This window comes from Delphinus delphis, chromosome 20 (genome assembly GCF_949987515.2).
Source record: "Delphinus delphis chromosome 20, mDelDel1.2, whole genome shotgun sequence".
In the NCBI taxonomy this organism is placed as follows: Eukaryota; Metazoa; Chordata; class Mammalia; order Artiodactyla; family Delphinidae; genus Delphinus; species Delphinus delphis.
Window position 1 is genome coordinate 11,855,129 of NC_082702.1, and position 20,802 is coordinate 11,875,930.

The 20,802-nt window shown below is 56.2% G+C and overlaps 1 protein-coding gene across 1 annotated transcript in view; it reads left to right on the top strand.

The window, feature by feature from the left end:
* Nucleotides 1–20,802, top strand: part of MEGF8 (multiple EGF like domains 8) — a 41,732-nt gene that overhangs the window by 13,031 nt on the left and 7,899 nt on the right. Inside the window, exons 13-34 of the mRNA XM_060000625.1 lie at nt 3,246–3,446; nt 3,841–4,041; nt 4,488–4,724; nt 5,579–5,697; nt 5,787–5,918; nt 6,007–6,120; nt 6,626–6,874; nt 7,383–7,582; nt 7,903–8,113; nt 8,211–8,460; nt 8,978–9,110; nt 10,615–10,862; nt 10,953–11,063; nt 11,216–11,334; nt 11,710–11,917; nt 12,448–12,628; nt 13,185–13,348; nt 14,108–14,252; nt 15,468–15,699; nt 16,861–16,984; nt 17,126–17,339; nt 17,489–17,703. Of these exons, the coding sequence (XP_059856608.1) occupies nt 3,246–3,446; nt 3,841–4,041; nt 4,488–4,724; nt 5,579–5,697; nt 5,787–5,918; nt 6,007–6,120; nt 6,626–6,874; nt 7,383–7,582; nt 7,903–8,113; nt 8,211–8,460; nt 8,978–9,110; nt 10,615–10,862; nt 10,953–11,063; nt 11,216–11,334; nt 11,710–11,917; nt 12,448–12,628; nt 13,185–13,348; nt 14,108–14,252; nt 15,468–15,699; nt 16,861–16,984; nt 17,126–17,339; nt 17,489–17,703 (4,008 nt within the window). The remainder of the gene's footprint in view (nt 1–3,245; nt 3,447–3,840; nt 4,042–4,487; nt 4,725–5,578; nt 5,698–5,786; nt 5,919–6,006; nt 6,121–6,625; nt 6,875–7,382; nt 7,583–7,902; nt 8,114–8,210; nt 8,461–8,977; nt 9,111–10,614; nt 10,863–10,952; nt 11,064–11,215; nt 11,335–11,709; nt 11,918–12,447; nt 12,629–13,184; nt 13,349–14,107; nt 14,253–15,467; nt 15,700–16,860; nt 16,985–17,125; nt 17,340–17,488; nt 17,704–20,802) is intronic.

The following is a 20,802-nucleotide window of genomic DNA, read 5'->3' on the forward strand; positions in this document are numbered from 1 at the left end:
CAAGGGTCTGATTTTCCTTATTGGCCTAAGAAAAGTTTTAACTGTGGTGAAATGCCCATAACATAAAACTTACCATTAGTGACATTCATTTATCACCTTCACAATACTGTGCAACTATCACCACTCTCTAGTTCAAGAACATTTTTTTTTTTTTTGGCTGCACCGTGCAGCATTCAGGATCCTAGTTCCCCAACCAGGGATGGAACCCGCGCCCCTGTGGTGGAAGCGCGGAGCCCTAACCACTGGGCCACCAGGGAAGTCCCCAGAACTTTTTTTTTTTTTTTCTTAAGCTGCTCCGGGTCTTAATTGCGACCCACAGGATCTTCGTTGAGGCATGTTTTTTGTTTGTTTGTTTTACATTTATTTATTTTATTTTTATTTTTAAAAAGTTTTTTGGCTACGTTGGGTCTTTGTTGCTGCATGTGGGCTTTCTCTAGTTGCGGCGAGCAGGGCTACTCTTTGTTGTGGTGCTCAGGCTTCTCACTGCGACGGCTTCTGTTGTTGCGGAGCACGGGCTCTAGGCGCGCAGGCTTCAGTAGTTGTGGCATGCAGGCTCAGTAGTTGTGGCTCACGAGCTCTAGAGCACAGGCTCAGTAGTTGTGGCGCACGGGCTTATTTGCTCTGTGGCATGTGGGACCTTCCCGAACCAGGGCTTGAACCCATGTCCCCTGCATTGGCAGGCGGATTCTTAACCACTGCACCACCGGGGAAGCCCTGTTTTTTTGTTTTTAGTTGTGGAATGTGAACTCTTAGTTGCAGCATTCATGTGGGATCTAGTTCCCCGACCAGGGATTGAACCCGGGCCCCCTGCACTGGGACCATGGAGTCTTACTCACCAGACCACAGGGAATGTGCCCCCCCAGAACATTTTTATAACCCCAAAAGGAGACCCCATATCCATTAAGTAATCACTCTCCATTCCCCTCTCCCCTTGGCCCCTGGCAACCGCTAACCTTTTTCTTTTTCTGTATCTGGATTTGTTAACACTGGATAGGTCATATAAATGGAATCATATAATACGTGGGCTTTTGTGTGTGACTCCATTCACTTAGCATAATATTTTCAAGGCTCATCTGTGTTGTGGCATGTGTCAGAACTTTGTTCATTTTTTAAAAACATTTTATTTATTTAGCTGTGTCAGGTCTTAGTTGTGGCACATGGGATCTTTAGTTGCAGCATGAGGGATCTTTAGTTGCAGCATGCAAACTCTTAGTTGCGACCTGTGGGATCTAGTTCCCTGACCAGGAGTCGAACCCGGGCTCCCTCCATTGGGAGCACAGAGCCTTAGCTACTGGACCACCAGGGAAGTCCGAGAACTTTGTTCCTTTTTATGGCTGAATGACATTCCATTGTATGGCCATGCCATGTCCATTCATCAGCTGATAACATTTGGGTTGTTTACACCTGTTGGCAAGTTTTTCCTTTTTAAAAAAATATTTTATTTATTTACTTATTTATTTATTTATTTATTGGCTCTGTCGGGTCTTAGTTGTGGCACGTGGAATCTTTCGTAGTGGCGCGGGGGCTCTTCGTTGCGGTGTGCGGGCTTCTCTCTAGTTGTGGTGTACAGGCTTCATAGCACATGGGCTCTATAGCCCACGGCACGTGGCATGAGGGCTCTCTAGTTGTGGCGCATGGGATTAGTTGCCCTGAGGCATGTGGGATCTTAGTTCCCCAGCCAGGGATTGAACTGGTGTCCCCTGCATTGCAAGACGGATTCGTAACCACTGGACCACCAGGGAAGTCCCTCTTTTTTTTTTTTTTTTTAAATTGAGGTATAATTGACAAACAACCTTATATTAGTTTTAAGTGTACAACATAATGAATTGATATTTGCAAATATTGCAATGAAAACCTATTTTCAGTATGAGTGGAATTGCTGGGGTAATCCTATGGTTAACTTATTGAGAAATCATCAAAGTGTTTTTCCACAGTGGTTCCTTATTAATTTAAAAAATAGGTATTATAGTCACATGGTTCAAAAACCATAACAATGGGGACTTCCCTGGCATCCAGTGGTTAAGACTCTGAGCTTCCAATTCAGGGGACAAGGGTTCGACCCCTGGTCGGGGAGCTAAGATCCCACATGCCGTGCAGTGTGGCTAAAAAAAATAAAATAAAATAGAATAAATGAATCCTATATAGTTAAAAACAAAAACAACAACACAAAAAAAACCGCACAACAGTGTAAAAAGTTGTTGAGTGAAAAGTCTCTTCCATCTACCCAGTCCTCACCCCTCAGTGTGGGAAGCTGGCCTCAGCATCCCCCTAACTCAAGACCACCCTAACTCTCCCCAGAAGGTCTATTTAGATTTCTTACATATCCTTCCGCTGTTTACCTATTCAGATACAAGTAAATGTGACATTTAATTATTTTTCTTTCTTGCACCAAAAGTAATATATTATCTACACTGTACTACCACTTCCCTTTTTTTCTTTTTTCTTTTTTTTTTGTCTTTTTGGTGGTGGTGGTGTTTTCTCATTCTCCTTTTTTTTCTTAACGTATCCCGGCAAGCTTCCCATAACAGAACTTAGGAAACACCCTCTTTTTTTTTTTTTTTTTAAACAGCTTCATAGTGTTCCATTTACATTCTGATGCCGTAGTGTTACAGTTTATTTAAACAGTCTCCCATGATGAACCCTTGGGTTGCTCCACTCTTTTACAATTACAAGAACACATGCTAGCAGTAAATCACGAAGTATGTGCGTCGCTTCAAACGTTGGATTTGGATCTGGGCTCTTTTTTTTTTTTTTAAACATATATACTGGTTCATTATATAACAAAGAACATGGTACATAGGATGAGGTCCAGAAGGGGCCTGAGCTTCTGTCCCTGTGGAGTTGGGGTGTGACACCCTCCTGGCACATGAATGTGTTTACTAACCTGGAAGGTCTCCAAGCCCCCTAGTTAAGGGATCTGGACTCTTAAGGGCTTAGGTGGAAAGATGGGGTGTTGAGGAAGAAGATGCTGAAAGGTCCAGGGTCTTGGAGTTTAATGAGAGGTGGAGATGAGCAGGGGCTGGGACCCTGTTGTCTGCTGTCTGAGTCGGAGTCCAACTCTTCTCCCAGAGTAACCGTGGGCGAGCGATCCCCCCTGCTTCTGGCCTCAGTCTCCCATTTAGTAAACTAGGGAAGGAGATTGGGTTGCCTGGTCTTTTCTAGCTCTGATGTGGCTGGAGAGGTGTGAGGACCATGGGGCGATGCAGAGAGGTCCTCATGCACGCCTCCCTCCTTGGCTGGCACAGGTCTTGATTGTCCGCAGTACGACCATCACCCTGACACCTAGCTCAGAGACCGACGTGTCCGTGGTCTACCGTGGCTTCATCCACCCACTGCTGCCAGGAGGGCCTGGAGGGCCAGGGGCTGAGGACGTGGCCGTGTGGGCCCGGGCCCAGCGCCTGCACGTACTGGCCCGGATGGCCCGTGGCCCTGACGCAGAAAACATGGTGAGGGTGCCTGGGACATGCAGGGGGCTGTTTATGGTAAATATGGGGGCTTGGATGTGTGGTGGGGAGGAGGAATGGGGAGAAATCAGAGGCGTGGGATCTATCCTTAGTGATGGGAGGGCCCTGGGGTTTTCAGTTGTGAACAGAACTGGGTGGGGGGCGGATTTTGAAGAAAGGGGAAGGTCTGAGTTACCAAGTCAGACTCCCCTGAGGAGGACGTGGGTTGCTGGGAGGTTTAGGGGTGCTTGGAGGTTTTGGGGGTCTAAGAAACTCTGAGGCCCTTCTGGGAAGAGGAGGGGTGGGCGCTAGGTGGGTTTGGGGCTCTTGGGGGTTTCAGGGGTCAGTGTGGGTGGAAAGTTCTGAGGCCCCTGTCTGCCCCTCACCCCTACTTCAGGAGGAGGTAGGGCGCTGGGTGGCTCAGCAGGAGAAGGAGACGAGGCGCCTGCAACGTCCAGGGTCCGCTCGCCTCTTCCCACTGCCTGGCCGGGGCCACAAGTACGCGGTAGAGATCCGGGGCCAGCTCAACGGCTCAGCGGGCCCTGGACACAGCGAGCTCACCCTGCTGTGGGACCGGACTGGCGTGCCAGGTGGCAGCGTGAGTACCCAGGTCCCCAGCTCTGACCCTGCCCCAGCCCCTGGCCTCAGATGCCCTGGGCCACAAACTAATTCCCTTGACCCTGACCTCTTACTCCTTGACTCTTGAACTCTGGGCCTCACCTTGAACCCCCCCTGGACCCCAACATCTGACCCCCAGAGTCTGACCTGATCTCGTATTCTGACCCCTGCCCGCGTCTCTGACTCCTCCTGCCCTGATCTTGCTGACCCTGACCTCTGCCCTCCATACTTTGACCTCTCATCTCTGGATTTTCTCAAACCCTGATCCCCTTTTGTCTGCTGATGTCCTAAATCCTGACTTTCTACGGGCCTGAGTTCTCAACCTTGTCTCCAGACGCTTAAGTCTTTAGCTCCAAACTCTAATCCCTATCCCAAACCTTGACGTGGAGCGTGGAGCCCCGACCCTCATGTGACCCCCGCCCCCAGGAGATCTCCTTCTTCTTCCTGGAGCCCTACCGCTCGTCGGCCTGCGCCTCCTACCCCTCCTGCCTGGGCTGCTTGGCAGACCAGGGCTGCGGCTGGTGCCTGGCCAGCGCGACCTGCCACCTGCGCCAGAGTGGGGCCCACTGCGGGGACCGCGGGGCCGGCGGCTCCCTGCTGGTGCTGGTGCCTGCCCTCTGCCCACTCTGTGAGGAGCATCGAGACTGCCACGCCTGCACCCAGGTGCCCACCAGGCCACAGCGGGGAGGGCTCGGCACGGAGTCAGCCAAAGCAGGCGACTGAGCGAGGGGGTGGGCCCCCCAGAGCTGGCACGGGTAGCCGAGGGGCCCTGTGGGCGGCGTTGGGGTAGACAGTCGGGGCCCTTGGCGTTTGTGAGCAGTGGAGAGGGGCTGGAGAGTCAGCTCCTGGCAGGCGTGACTCTGCATGCTGCAGGGATCAGAAAACCCAGCTCAGCACCTCTGCACCAGAGGAGCATTTATCCCTTTAGACAGCAGAGTCCAGGAGTAGGTCTTTCGGCCTGCTCGCCCCAGAGGTTCAAACCGCGTAGTCAGCTGTTCACCTCCCTCCACTCCATGTTCTCGTTTTCCCTGGAGGTTCATTCCTTGGGAGTGGCAAGGGAGCCTCAGGGGCTCCAGACTTTTATCCCCCCACCCAGCCACTGGAGCCCCAAGGGGAAGGAGAGCACCTTTCTGTCCCCACCTCACTCACCCGTCAGTTCAACAGAAGTCTCAGAAGTGCCTTTCATTTGCTCTAATTGGGGCTTGTGCCAGCTCCTGGACCGATCAGTGAGGCTGGGAGGAAGGAGAGTGTCCCGCTGCCCATCTCTGGACCCCAGGGATTGAATCAGCGCCACCTGGACCACATACAGTGGTGCTACTGCCCAAAAAGGGAGTGGGTGCTGGTCAGGCAGAACCCATGGATGTCAGTGGCTGTAGGAAGGAGCTGGGCTTGGAACAGGGGTCTGTGGGCCCTGGCAGGCAAGGGAGGCAGCTGCCTGTTGAACTGGTGCTGGGAGACTGGCGCTGGGAGCCCCAGGGAGAAGGCTAAGCTGGGCTCTTATTCCTCCAACCTCCCAGGACCCCTTCTGCGAGTGGCATCAGAGCACCAGCCGCAAGGGGGACGCAGCGTGCAGCCGGCGGGGCCGGGGTCGGGGTGCCCTGAAGAGCCTGCAAGAGTGTCCCCCACTCTGCAGCCAGTGAGCCCAGCTGGGCCCAGGGAGAGGGTGTGTGAGGGTGTGTGGGGGCCAGGCTGTGGGGTGACCCTGTCCCTACTCCCCGCCCCCAGGCGCCTGACCTGTGACGACTGCCTGGCCAACTCAAGCCAGTGTGCCTGGTGCCAGTCCACCCACACCTGCTTCATGTTCGCCGCCTACCTGGCCCGGTACCCGCACGGGGGCTGCCGAGGCTGGGACGACAGGTACGGTCCGGGTGGCAGGGTTCCAGGAGGGGAGGGCGGAGACCAGGGTAGGGGTGGCTCTGACAGCCCCACACTCATCACCCTGCAGCGTGCACTCAGAGCCGCGGTGCCGGAGCTGTGACCGCTTCCTGACCTGCCACGAGTGTCTGCAGAGCCACGAGTGTGGCTGGTGTGGCAATGAGGACAACCCCACGCTGGGACGGTGAGGCGGGGCGGGGGCCTGGGGGCGGGGCCGGGTGGAGGCTCTCCGCCCACCCTAATTCTAACGGCCTCTGTTTCTCTGCCCCTTTGCCTTTTTCTTACCATCATCTCTGTTTTTCTCCCCCCCTTCTCCTTCTCTCTGTTTCGCGCTCTCTTTTCTCTCTGCCAACTCTTCCCCTGTCTCTGTGACTTGTTTTCTCTCATCTTTCCTTCTGTTTTCTTTCTTCTTGTCTGTTTCTGTTTCTCTTCTGTCTCCCTTTCACTGTATCCCTCTCTCTCTCCTGTCTTTTAAAATCCTTTTTTGTCTGGCTTCTCTGGGTTTTTCTCTGCCTCTCTTCCATCCCTCTTTCTGTCTTTCTCCGTATTCATATTTCTTTCTCTGTCTCTGATTGATCTCCCCTCTCCCTGTTACTGTTTTCCTGTCTCTGTCTCTTGTTTCTTTATCATCCCCCCACGCCCCCCCACCCCGACCCAACCACCTTCTTCAACCTCGCCTCCCTCCCCAGTTGCCTCCAGGGGGACTTCTCCGGGCCTCTGGGTGGGGGTAACTGCTCCCTGTGGGTCGGGGAGGGCCTGGGGCTGTCTGTGGCCCTCCCTGCCCGCTGGGCATATGCCCGCTGTCCGGATGTGGATGAGTGTCGCTTGGGCCTGGCGCGGTGCCACCTGCGGGCGACCTGCCTGAACACACCCCTCAGCTATGAGTGTCACTGCCAGAGGGGCTACCAGGGTGATGGCATCACATACTGCAACCGCACGTGAGTAGGGCATGGGTTTCCATGGAGATGTCGCCCCAGGGCTGGTGCATGCGGAGATGTTGGGAGGAAGTGATCACAGTGCTGGGCTGCCTCCCATGGTGCCAGCCTCTCCAGTGAGCCTTGGGTTTTTACCTTGCAGAGCAGGCCCTCATTAGAGTGATAGGGTCCTCAGCGTAACACTAGTTAACTGTGGAGACAGGTCGCCCGTGGACTGCAGGCCACAGGCTTCAGCGTTGCCGTAGAAATGGAGGAGGATCAAGTTGAAAGGGGTTTTCACAGGGAACAGATCACCAGTGGTGATATTTGGTTACTATAGAGACAGGAGTTACTACATGTGATGGGGTTGCCTTGGAGACGCGGCCACCCATGGAGTCCAGGATCTGTGGAACAGGCAGTAGCTTATGATGGTGTTGCCATGGAGATAATGGGGTGGAGTGGGATGAGGGGGGATGCCTTGGGGGCTCCAGGCCTACCCAGTCCTTCCCCCACCCCTGCCACGCCCCCTCAGGTGCCTGGAGGACTGTGGCCATGGCGTGTGCAGTGGCCCCCCAGACTTCACCTGCGTGTGTGACCTGGGCTGGACATCGGACCTGCCCCCTCCCACGCCTGCCCCAGGACCCCCCGCCCCCCGCTGTTCCCGGGACTGTGGCTGCAACTTCCACAGCCACTGCCACAAGCGGGGGCCTGGCTTCTGCGATGAGTGCCAGGGTGAGCAGCCCTCATCCTGAGCTCCTCGGGGCTGCCTCAAGGGAGCCTCCTCGGGGCTTCTGTTTTCTTTTGTCTGTGTGGGGTTCTGCGTCCCCTCCCCAGCTCTGAGTCCCTCTGTCCCATTGCCTGCTCCTCACCCCAGACAGGTTTCAGTGCCACCCACCCCTCTGGCGGGCCTCAGTACTCCCTCTTGGGATTTGCAGTTGCTCCCCAGTCGGGGTTCCAGTTACCCTCCTTTGAGCCAGGTGGGGTTGGGGAGGGTCGGGCTCCTTCTCGCTCTTGCCGCTGACTCTGCATCCTGGCTGCTGGGGCCTCCACAGACTGGACGTGGGGGGAACACTGCGAACGGTGCCGGCCGGGCAGCTTTGGTAACGCCACAGGCTCAGGCGGCTGCCGGCCCTGCCAGTGCAACGGGCATGGGGACCCACGCCGAGGCCACTGCGACAACCTCAGCGGGCTCTGCTTCTGCCAGGACCACACTGAGGGCGCCCACTGCCAGCTCTGCTCTCCTGGCTACTATGGGGACCCCCGGTGAGCCAGGGGCCACCCAGGCGGGGCAGGGTGGGGTTAGGGACATGGTGGGATAGGGCAGGACTGGTCTGACACTGGCTCTCCTCCATCTCCCCAGGGCTGGTGGCTCCTGCTTCCGGGAGTGTGGGGGTCGTGCCCTCCTCACCAACGTGTCCTCCGTGGCACTGGGCTCACGCCGGGTTGGGGGGCTACTGCCTCCAGGTGGTGGGGCAGCGAGAGCTGGGCCAGGCCTGTCCTATTGTGTGTGGGTTGTCTCAGCCACCGAGGTGCTACAGCCCTGTGCCCCTGGGACCCTCTGTCCCCCACTTACCCTCACCTTCTCCCCCGACAGCAGCACCCCCTGCACGGTGAGCACCAAGGGCACTGATTACAGGCCCACGTCTCCCCCACCCAGTCTGAATCTTCAGACGAACCCTGGCCCCCACGTCCGTGTTTTTTCATCCATCAAACTCCCAGATCTGTTCCTCAGACTCCTACCCATTTGTTCCTAAGCCCACAGACCCTCCCATTTCCCAGATTGCCTCCTGTTTCCTGGACTCCAGTTTCCCATTCCCCAGTCCAGGTATGGTAAATATTGGTACCTTGTGTGCCAACTCTGATCGATTGGTGGTGGCTGCCAGGATCTGTGTGTTGAGAAAGAGCCTCCATGCAAGAGTGCCTGATTGATTAACCATGTCTGTTATGAACACAGGAGTGGGAATGGTGGCCTCCATGCCACAGTTTGACAATCTGCCCAGGTGATTCAAGCAGCCTTTTCCCCAGTCTCAGATTGCCCTCTCTGCTTGAGCTGCACCTCCTCCCAGACCCCAAGCATTCCTCTTTCTCATCCTCATCATCCCCTGATCCTACTCTACACCTCTCCAGCTGAGCTATGTCCTGGCCTTTGATGGATTCCCACGCTTCCTGGACACTGGTGTCGTCCAGTCGGACCGTAGCCTCATTGCTGCCTTCTGCGGCCAGCGGCGGGACAGGCCTCTCACTGTGCAGGCCCTGTCTGGTATGGGGACTGGGGGAAGTGGGACCTCTGTCCTGGGCTGTCCCTTGTCCCTATACCTTGCTACCTGAGGTGGGCTCAAAACCCAGCCTGACTCTGCCAGAGACTTGCTGGCAGTCCCTTGCCACCTCTGGGTCTCAGTTTCTTCAGCTGAGAGGCGAATAGAGAGGATTGTACTGGCTGGGTTGTGTCTCTGGAAAGAAGGGCCACGTGGGACATGTTTTTGGGACACACAGAATGTAGCTGGTGCAAGGGCCCCTGAGCATCTATCTCCTCAGCCCGCTGGTTCTCAGCCAGGAGTGACTTTGCCCCTTGGGTCATTTGGCTGTATCTGGAGACATTCTGATTGTCGTGATCGGGGCTGCTACTGGCATCTCGTGGGTGGAGGCCAGAGATGCTACTCTGCATCCTGCAGTGCATAGGCTATAGCCCCCACAACCAAGAATTCCCAGGCCCCATTACGTCAGCTGTGCTTAGCTGATGGAGATGCACTAGAAGTAATTTGTTACCCATGGCAGTTAAAGGGCCTAGGTTTGGAGATGCTTCTCTTCATATTGTAAATCAGAGTGGCTCCAAGGCTGTGAGAGAGAGGGCAGAGTTGTAGTTGGCCTGACGGCGATTGCACACGAGCCCAGACCCTTCACAGTGAGCAACTAGAGCTGAGGGGCCCTCGATTTCATTTCACTCAGCAAATGTCTACCTGCAGTAAGCTGGGCCTGAGCTAAATTCTGGGCATGTGGCAGTGAACAAGGGACACAGGCACTGCCTTCACGGGCTCACAGCAGAGGTGGGGAGTGACAAACAGCAGGGAGCAAATTGTAGGCAGAATAGTGACACTTTTGGTAAGGGACAGGAGGAAATGGAAAGGAGTGGGGAGCCTGGCTTGTCTGGGGAGTTGGGGAGGGAGTCTTTGCAGCAGGGAGATTTCACGGTGTGGGGAAGGGGCAACTAGTTCAGGTGGAGGAATAGCAGATGCCCAGGCTCTGAGAACAGGAAGCGAGTTGGTGGTGCTGGAGCGGGGAGGGCCGGGAGAGAGGGAGGTGATGAGGTCAGAGGGCCTGCAGGCCACCCCTCTCTTTTTTTTTTAAATAAATTTATTTATTTTTATTTATTTTTGTCTGCGCTGGGTCTTTGTTGCTGCATGCGGGCTTTCCCTAGTTGCGGCGAGCGGGGGCTATTCTTCGTTGCGGTGCACAGGCTTCTCACTGCGGTGGCTTCTCTTGTTGCGGAGCCTGGGCTCTAGGCGCGTGGGCTTCGGTAGTTGTGGCCCGCGGGCTCCGTAGTTGTGGCCTGCGGGCTCTAGAGCGCAGGCTCAGTAGTTGTGGCGCATGGGCTTGTTTGCTCTGCGGCATGTGGGACCTTCCCGGACCAGGGCTCGAACCCGTGTTCCCTGCATTGGCAGGTGGATCCTTAACCACTGTGCCACCGGGGAAGCCCCACCACCGCCCCCTTTTTAAATATCACTTTACTGAGGTCTTGTGACAAGCCTCTGGACTCTCTCCAACAGGGCTGCTGGTGCTGCACTGGGAGGCCAACGGCTCCTCGTCCTGGGGCTTCAATGCCTCTGTGGGCTCTGCCCGCTGTGGGTCAGGGGGCCCCGGGAGTTGCCCTGTCCCCCAGGAGTGTGTGCCCCAGGACGGGGCCGCAGATGCTGGACTCTGCCGATGTCCCCAGGGCTGGGCAGGCCCACACTGCCGCATGGCTCTGTGTCCTGAGAACTGTAATGCCCACAACGGGGCAGGGACCTGTAACCAGGTACAGGTGAAAGAGGGCAAGCTGGACGGGACAGGGAGCCGGGTGGGGGTAATCAGGGCTCCTCCCAAGCTTCCTTCTGCTGTTCCCCAGAGCCTGGGCGTGTGCATCTGTGCTGAGGGCTTCGGGGGACCTGACTGTGCCACAAAGCTGGACGGTGGGCAGCTGGTCTGGGAGACCCTCATGGACAGCCGCCTCTCAGCCGTGAGTTGTGGATGCCCCTTGGCGGGGAGGTGCCATGCAGCCCGCCTCCTGGATCGTTCTCCCCATTCCACTCCCGAGACTACCCACTAGGCCCAGCATGCCACTCTGTAATGCCCTTAACCTGAGCCCTCACGTCTGCACCCCACCCACAGGACACAGCTAGCCGCTTCCTGCACCGCCTGGGGCACACTATGGTGGAGGGACCTGAGGCCACCTTGTGGATGTTTGGGGGCCTGGGTCTGCCCCAGGGGCTGCTGGGAAACCTGTACAGGTGAGGACTGCCCTGGGGAGGTAGGATGCCTGAATGAGAAAAGGTTACCTCAGGGGACACTGAGACGTCTCTGACATAAGAGTCCCCTCGGGGGGGGTGCAGGACAACGTCTACAGGTGAAGGATACCCCAAAGGATGCTGGGACACTTGTCGCAGGAGGCTGACCTCAGGGACTGGGACACTTATTTGGGTGGTGCTACCCCAGGGGATGGTAAGGTGATTGTCATAGGAGGGTCACCTTAGGGGTTTTGGGATACCTGCCAAGTGGGGGGGGTGATCCCAGGGGTTGCTGGGATACCAGTGTGTAGGGGGGTCACCCAAGGGCATGCTGGTATGACTGTATAGTGAGGCTGCCTTTTTGCATCTTGGCCCCAGGTACTCAGTGAGCGAAAGGCGGTGGACACAGATGTTGGCAGGAGCTGAGGACGGGGGCCCAGGCCCCTCACCCCGCTCCTTCCATGCAGCTGCCTATGTGCCTGCTGGCCGTGGCGCCATGTACCTGTTGGGGGGACTCACGGCTGGGGGCGTCGCCCGGGATTTCTGGGTCCTCAACCTCACCACCCTGCAGTGGCGGCAGGAGAAGGTGAGCATCTCTCCCCTCCCCTAGTCCCCACAACCAGGCTCTAGCAAAGGTGACCAGAGCAGCTCCTGCCAGCTTTGCCCCCAGAGGAAGAGGACTCCTCCCAGGGCTTCAGCACAAGCCCCAGAATTGAATTGCATTGGCCATTGTGGGTCATATTTCATTCCTGAGTCAGTCCCTAGCCAAGGGGACGTGAGGCTCTGGTCTCCCGGCTGGGGCACAGCCCGCTGTGGAGCCGGTACAGTCAGCCCCATGCAGCCAGAGAGCAGAGGAGCAAGGGCTTCGCAAAGGGTCCCCAGGCTACTCCTACCTGAAGAAGTGACACTGAGCAGGCAGAGACAGCAAGAGGTCTGCTGCTCACCTGCCGGGACCACGGCTGGCGGGGAGGCCTGGGGTCTGACCCGCCCCAGGCAGCTCACGACCTCCTTAGTGGTTCAAGGGGAGTTCGGGGAGCTCTGAGCCTTGCTTCTACCCACAAGATGACCCCTGACCTCTGCCCCCCACCCCCATGACCTCCACCCTTCATCCCCAAGGCCCCGCAGACCGTGGAGCTGCCAGCAGTTGCTGGTCACACCCTTACTGCCCGCCGAGGCCTGTCTCTGCTCCTGGTGGGTGGTTACTCCCCTGAAAATGGCTTCAACCAGCAGCTGCTTGAGTACCAGCTGGCAACCGGCACCTGGGTGTCCGGAGCCCAGAGCGGGACACCTCCCACAGGTGGGCCTGGGGACAGGGCATGGCGGGGAGGGGGCGCTATGCTTTTGACTCCCAGCCATCCTCTCTGTCCACTCCTGTAGGCTGTGGTCACTGCCCCCCTACCTGTTGTCTCCCTGTCTACCCCCATCACCCGCCCACATTCTCAGGATGCTGCCTTTTGAGAAGTTCAGTTTCTATACCCTTCCCAGACTTCATGAGAAGCTGCCTACCTCCTGCCCAGTAGCAGTGGGTCACTGTTTCCCTCTTCTAGGTCCTAGATCAGTGCCCCTCAGGTATTTTCCTTTCTCTCTCCCTCCTTCTACATTCTTTAATCACCATCCGCAAGGTCATTCTGGTCACCCTGTCTCCCTCTCTTGTCTTTCCCAGGGTCTCTTTAATGGTTGTCCTTTAGAACCGAAGGGAGAAGGAGGGGTTGAGAAAGGCTTCCAGGTCTCTGGCATCAGGGCCTGGTAGGGTGGTGGTGTGGTCATGAGAGGGGGAGCCCAGGAAGACGGGGAGTGTTCCTGATCACCAGCCCTTCCCCCAGCCTCTGTGCTCACTAATCCTTCACCCCCAGGTCTATATGGTCATTCCGCTGTGTATCACGAGGCCACTGACTCCCTCTACGTGTTTGGGGGCTTCCGCTTCCACGTGGAGTTGGCGGCCCCATCCCCTGAGCTCTACTCCCTGCACTGTCCTGACCGCACCTGGAGCCTGCTGGCCCCTTCTCAGGGGGCAAAGGTCAGGAAAAAAGGTCCAGACAGATGAGTGTAGGGGGTAGGAGGGAGGGGGGCCCCCCCTTTCCCAGTGCCCCAGGGACTGGCTCAACCTTGGATTCCTACTCTGCCTCCTTTCTGGTACCCCAAGTCTCCCCTCCTTCTCTCTGTGACTTGGAGGTAAGAATCCTAGACCAGGAGGTCAGAGGCCTGGGTTCTGTCCCAGCTCTGCCACACTCTGGGCGTGGCCGTGACAGGTCCCTCCCCTTCCTGGCCTCTCCAGCTGTGAAACGGGACACTGAGGCTCCTTGTGCTTCTGCCTTCAAGGCCAAAGGAGACAGTGGGAGAACAGGAAACCCCGGGTATGCTGTTTAGAGACAATTGCATTTGCCATCCACACACATATTCCCAAGCCCTTCTTGGGGCTGGACCACAAGGGAGATGGAAGTAAGAGCCCCAGCAGGATACACCCCGGTCCAGCTGGCGAGGTCACCCAAGAAATGTGGGGCTCATCTCAAGCATCTGAGGCTGGGTTCCTGAGGAACAGCATGGGGTTTGGGGGTTCTGGGAGTTCAGGGAAAGGAGATGGCTGTGGAGACAGCTCTGAGGAATGAGGGAGGCTTCCCGGAGGAAGGAGGTGAGATTTGAGGAAGGTTAGGATTGGGTGGGCTGGTAGGGGCTGGGGCGTGGGGAGATTTGGAGTGGCGGGTGGGCTGAGAGGGAGCACGAAGAGCGGGTGACCGTGGGCTCTGACAGCCCGTCCTGCCGTGTGTCTCCCCATCAGCCCCGCCCCCGACTTTTCCACGCCTCAGCCTTGCTAGGAGACACCATGGTGGTCCTTGGGGGGCGCTCGGACCCTGACGAGTTCAGCAGCGATGTCCTGCTCTACCAGGTCAACTGCAACACCTGGCTCCTGCCTGACCTCATCCGTAAGTCCACCACTCTCCCTGGGAGGCCGCGGGACAACCAGGGGGAGCGCTGGCCCTGTCCTGCGACTCTCACTCATGAGGGGTCATTTGGGTCCCTTCAGGCCCACAGGCAAAGCTCCTGTCCTCTCCACATTATCTAAGCACCCACGGAGACACCCTCCTTCTTTTTCTGTAGAAAAATTTTTAATTCTGTTTATGAAGTAATGATGGTCATTGTAGATAATTTGTAAAATAGGAAGGAAAAAATCCCCCATAATCCCATTCTCTAGAGGCAACGACTGTCATATGTGAGGGTGCTTCCTTCCAGTTCATAGGCTGGAAAGGGATTGTATCTTGCCGTTTTATTTCATTTGACGGTCATTGTAAATGACTGACTGTGTGTGTGTGTCTCCGGGCCTGTCTCCTTTGCTTTTTGTTGCTTTCTCTGACCCTCTGTCTCTAACTCTCTTTCGCTTTTAATCTATTTTTTCCACTGACTCTTTTTTTTTCTTGAGGATTTAAAAAAATTTAGGTGAAATTCACATAACACGATTAGTCATCATAAAACGAACAATTTAGCGACATTTAGTACCTTCACAGTGTGGTTCAGCCGCCACCTTAGTCTTGTTCCACAACATTTTTTTTTTTTTGGCCATGCCACGTGGCATGTAGGATCTTAGTTCCCCGACCAGGGATTGAACCCGTGCCCCCTGCAGTGGAAGTGCAGAGTCTTAACCACTGGACTGCCAGCGAAGTCCCCGGGTTCCACAACATTTGTCTCTGTTCTTTTTTTTTTTTTTTTTTTTGCGGTACATGGGCCTCTCCCACCGCAGAGCACAGGCTCCGGATGCGCAGGCTCAGCGGCCGTGGCTCACGGGCCCAGCCGCGCCGCGGCATGTGGAATCTTCCCGGACCGGGGCACGAACCCGTGTCCCCTGCATCAGCAGGCAGACTCCCAACCACTGCGCCACCAGGGAAGCCCATGTCTCTGTTCTTATTCCACTCTTTTCTGTTCCTTTTTTCTGTTTATGTGTCTCTCTCCCTCTCTTTTGTCTTGCTGTGTCTGATGCTCTTGTCCTATTTGGCCTTTTCTGTCTTCTCTCTGTCTTTCGTTGTCTGTCTCTGCTCTCCTTAGACTGTCTCTCCTCTCAGCATCCCTCTCTGACTGGTACCTTTGTGTGAATCTCTTCCTCGAGTCTCCTGCTCTCTCTCTCTGAACTTTCTGTCTTTCCCCAGGCCCAGCCTCTGTGGGACCACCAATGGAGGAGTCTGTGGCCCACGCTGTGGCAGCGGTAGGGGGTCGCCTGTATATCTCAGGAGGCTTTGGGGGAGTGGCCCTGGGCCGCCTGCTGGCCCTGACCCTGCCCCCGGACCCCTGCCACCTGCTGCCCTCGCCCGAAGCTTGTAACCAGTCTGGGGCCTGTACCTGGTGCCATGGGGCCTGCCTGTCCGGGGACCAGGCCCATAGGTAACCATGGAGACTGACAGCACGTGGGTGGGTGGGTGGTACTGGTGCCCTCCGAAGTGGGTTCTGTGCCAGGCCAGGCTTGTGGGGGAGGCCTCAGCAGGGTGTGGTCTGGTTAGGAGACCAGCTCACACGGGAAAATGGGCAGCTTATCACAGGCAGGGGCAGGCTCGGGGACCTCACTGAGTGGGGAGCCCTGTTTGTGGGCTGGAATTAGCTGGGTCTGAACTGGGCCGTAAATGACCGGTCAAGTTTAGACCATGAGGGTTCAGAAGCGGGGCTGTATCTGGTGTATTTTAGAAACCATCTGAGCTGGGGAAGAATGAGATTGGAAAGGTGGGTGGGTCAGCTCAGAAAGGGCTTCCGGTGCCTGGCTGAACTGCGCTCCGTCCAGCTCCAAGACTCCTTGTCTGGAGTTTGGGAATCCAAACATATCAGGAGGCTGAAGGCGCTGTCCTAGGTTTAGCACAAACTAACTTGACTGCGCAGTTATCCTGCACTGGTATGAGGCTACTAACGTGGTATGAGGCTACTAACGGGCTTTATTTTGTCCCATTAAATGTGTCACCATGTTTACTACAGAATATTAAAGGGTTTGATTTTTAGGGTGCTCCCCCAGACTCTGCTAGGGGTATTATGTAACAGCGGGTACACCCACTGCTTTTCTGAAACCTGGAAAGTTCTGAAACAGGTGTGCCTTCAAGGATTTTGAGTGAGGGATTATGGCCCTCCACTGTGGGTGATGGGGAGGCACAGAAGGTTTAAGCAGGAGAGGGCAGGGGCAGGCTTGTGAAGGAGGGGGTGGTGAGGGGAGGCTGCAGGTGGAGGCCTGGAAGGGGGAGGCTTGAACTGGGCGGGGGCTGCAGGGCTGGAGGAGGAGGGGATGGTCAGAGAAGAATTCAGGAGGCAGAGGCCTCGGTGGCTGGAGGGCCAAGAGGCCATGGGATATCGTCCAGTGTCTCTGACCTGCGTGATAGGTGGACGTGGGACCATCACCAAGGGAGTTGGGGAGGAGCAGGTTTGGGAGGCCTGTGCTGAGAGCACTTGGGAGTGCATATGTGGGACCTGCAGGACGGTGTCCACGAGGCACCAGGAAGAGGCGAGGGTGAGGAGGAAGGGTGGGGCCTGGCTGAATGTGATGAGCCAGACCTCCTATCTCCCCAGGCTGGGCTGTGGTGGTCCCCCCTGCTCTCCAATGCCCCACTCCCCCGAGGAATGTCGACGTCTGCGGACCTGCAGTGAGTGCCTGGCCCGCCATCCCCGGACCCTGCAGCCTGGAGATGGAGAGGTGAATGATGGGGGTGGGGGTGGGAAGGGGGCGTGGCTCAGGCACCACTGAGCTCTTCAGCTGGGATTGGGTGGCAAGACCTGAGGCTGGAGGGATGCTGGGGGCCCTGACAACCCCGCTGAGCCCGTATCCCCCCGCCAGGCATCTGCCCCCCGCTGTAAGTGGTGTACCAACTGCCCTGAGGGTGCCTGCATCGGGCGCAATGGGTCCTGCACCTCGGAGAATGACTGTCGCATCAACCAGCGAGAGGTCTTCTGGGCTGGGAACTGCTCGGAGGCCGTGTGTGGGGCGGCCGACTGCAAGCAGTGCACAAGGGAGGGCAAGTGCATGTGGACGCGGCAGTTCAAGAGGACTGGTGAGCGCTGAGGCTTGCTCCCCGAGAGGAGAGTTTGGGGGCCTGGATTCCTGCTGCAAGGACGCAAGGGGCTCAGGGGCCTGGTTTGAGGGAGGAGGGGAGGGGCTGGGGGCCCGGACCTGCTTCTAATCGTGTGCCCCCAACCCCAGGGGAGACCCGCCGCATCCTCTCGGTGCAGCCCACCTATGACTGGACGTGCTTCAGCCACTCTCTGCTGAACGTGTCCCCGATGCCGGTGGAATCATCGCCCCCCCTGCCCTGCCCCACGCCCTGTCACCTCCTGCCCAACTGCACCTCCTGCCTGGACTCCAAGGGTGCAGACGGGGGCTGGCAGCACTGTGTCTGGAGCAGCAGCCTCCAACAGGTACTGACTGCCCCCAGCGGGGTGTGCTGTGGCCCTCCTCCCTGCTGCACACTGACCTTTCTCCAACCCCGCCGCCGCTGTCCTATGTCCGCCTCCATTTCCTTAGGGCTGGTCCCACCATCACACTTTCTCTTTCTTCCCACTTTCTCTTCTCTCGCCCCTTCCAACATCTCTTTCTTCCCTCTTTGCCTTGTTCTTGTTGTTGGTTTTTTTTTTTGGCTACGTCGCACGGCTTGGGGGATCTTAGTTCCCTGATCAGAGATCGAACCCGCGCCCCCAGTGGAAGCGTGGAGTCTTAACCACTGGACCACCAGGGAAGTCCCTCCCCTTGCCTTGTGAGTCTCCCTGTCATGTCCCAGCACCCGCTTCCTGACTCCTCAGCCCTGGTGTCTCTCCAACTCTCAGTTAAGCTCTCCTCGCCCCATCCTTCCCATGACTCAATACCATCTCCCTTCTCCCTCTCACACCTTTCCACTTTCCTCCTCCATCTCTTTCTCTCTCTACTTTTAGAAGTTTTGGTTGTGAGAAACAGAAACCCACTCGAGCTGGTGTTATTATAAGGAACCGGGGGTATTTGATGTTGTCTGAAGGTAGGAAGTACTGTTGCTTCATCCTTCTTGGGCCGCCTGGTCTCTGATCTCAGCTGTTTTCTGCGCGTCTCCATCCTCTGGTTTCTCTCGGCTTGATCATCAACACACACCACCTCAACTGGCAGACCTTGACCCTCAGTCTGTGTGACTTCCTTTTTTTTTTTTTTTTTAAATATTTATTTATTTACTTGGCTGCGTTGGGTCTTAGTTGCGGCCTGTGGGCTCTTTGTTGCGGCGTGCAGGCTTCTCTGTAGTTGTGGCACACGGGCTCAGTAATTGCGGCACGCAGGCTTAGTTGCCCCACAGCACGTGGGATCTTAGTTCCCCGACCAGGGGTCGAACCCGCGTCCCCTGCATTGGAAGGCGGATTCTTAACCACTGGACCACCAGGGGAGTCGCTATGTGACTTTCTAATTCCAGAGACTACAGTCATCTCTGTGTTCTTCTGTTAGTTCACATTCTCAGGGAAGACTTCAGCTCAGCTCACGAGTTAGATGTCCAGCCGTGGTCCAGTGAGGTGTGGCCAGGGAAGGGAAGGAGCACTGCTTCTGACACAGCCATTCAGACCCACCCCTCATCTATGGCTATGGTCTAGAGAGATGATTCTTGAACATGGGCATGGTCTGGGGAGGTACAGTCCACCCTTTGGCTGCCCAGTGCGTGCTGTCTCATAAGGTCCATTCCAAAGATGCCTCTGGGGGGAATTCCCTGGTGGTCCAGTGGTTAGGACTTCGCACTTTCACTGCCGAGGGCCCGGCTTCAATTCCTGGTCAGGGAACTAAGATCCCACAAGCCGTTCAGTATGGCTGAAAAACAAAACAAAACAAAAAAACCAAAGATGCCTCTGCCTGGCATGATTTAGCTGTCCCAGTGGCAGACACAGGCAGTCAGCCCCAGCCCCACCCCAGCAGGAGATAAGAAAGCTTCAGCTACTGCTGTCATATCCAGAAACAGTGTCACTGGGCCAGAGTTGTGAGTCTGTCTACTCCTCATTCATCTTTTTTTTTTTGGCGGTATGCGGGCCTCTCACTGTTGTGGCCTCTCCCATTGCGGAGCACAGGCTCCGGACGCGCAGGCTCAGCGGCCATGGCTCACAGGGCCAGCCGCTCCGTGGCATGTGGGATCTTCCCAGACCGGGGCACAAACCCGTGTCCCCTGCATCGGCAGGCGGACCCTCAACCACTGTGCCACCAGGGAAGCCCTACTCCTCATTCATCTTTATTGTGCAAGATTGTGCAAGACCCAACTGAGGTGTGATTACTCACCATCTCACAACCCAAGAGCCTACACGAGTCTTTGGTAAAATAGGAGTGCTGTCAACAGACCCTGTCTGGGGTGTTTTCCAACACCAACAACCAATTCTCCAGTTCTCTGGACGCCAACTATGTGTTCAACAATTCAGTTAATTTCTGACACTATCTACGTGACATCAGAGTCACATCCCACAGGTTAAAGTGTTCAGTTCCATAAGACTGCTCCCCCTTCAGATGGCAGTCACAAATCCAGGCTAACTGGCTGTACATTGGGGGTTCCCACCATCCCCTCTGCAGGGTTGATAATGTGCTAGAATGGCTCACAGAGCTCAGAGAAACGTTTACTTACTCACACTGGTTTATTATAAAGGATACAGCTCAGGAAGAGCCAAATAGAAGAGGTGAATCGGCAAGGCATGCAGTTTCCATGCCTTCACTGGACATGCCGCCCTCCCAGAGGATGCACTCATCAACCCGGAAGCTCTCTGAATCGCATCGTTGTTGTTCTTTTTTTTTTTTGGCCGTGCCGCGCGGCTTACGGGATCTTAGTCCCCCGACCAGGGATTGAACCCCAGCCCACAGCAGTGAAAGCACAGAGTCCTAACCACCGGACTGCCAGGGAAGTCCCCTGAATCTCATGGTTCAAGTGTTTTTATAGAGCTCAGTCTCTCCCCTGACCCCCCGGTGGGTGGGTGGGACTCTAATCGCTTGGTTTTTCGGCTGACTCCCCTAAGTCACCCCGTAAGCATAAACTCAGGTGTAAAAGGGGTCCCTTATGAACAGCAAAAGACGTCCCCACCGCTCAGGAACCCCTATGTGTTTTAGTAGCTCAGTACCAGGAACCGGGGACAAAGGCCAGATACATTTTTGTGTCATACCACACCGTCCCATAGGAAGGTCGTCCAAGTTAGATGGGAGAATGTATGTAGAGCGTGGAGCCCGGCCTGCTATTCAGTAAAAACTCAGTAACATCCCCATGTTCCACCCACTGGGAGGATTCCCAGTCTCCGCTGTCTGGGTCACACCAAGAGGGTCAGTGCAGCGGCTGGGAGTGGGGGGTGCTCCCCGTGGGGCTCTCAGCGTGGCTGCAAGGGCAGAGGTCCCCTGCGGTGGCACCTCTAACGAGCAGAGGCCTCTCGTCCTCAAGCCTTGGGTCCTTCCGGTGATACACGTCCTCCCTAAATATTATTGAGATTTCCATTATTTGTTTTTATTGGGATCCCAGGGACTGGAAGGCAACACCAGAGAGCCTGCAG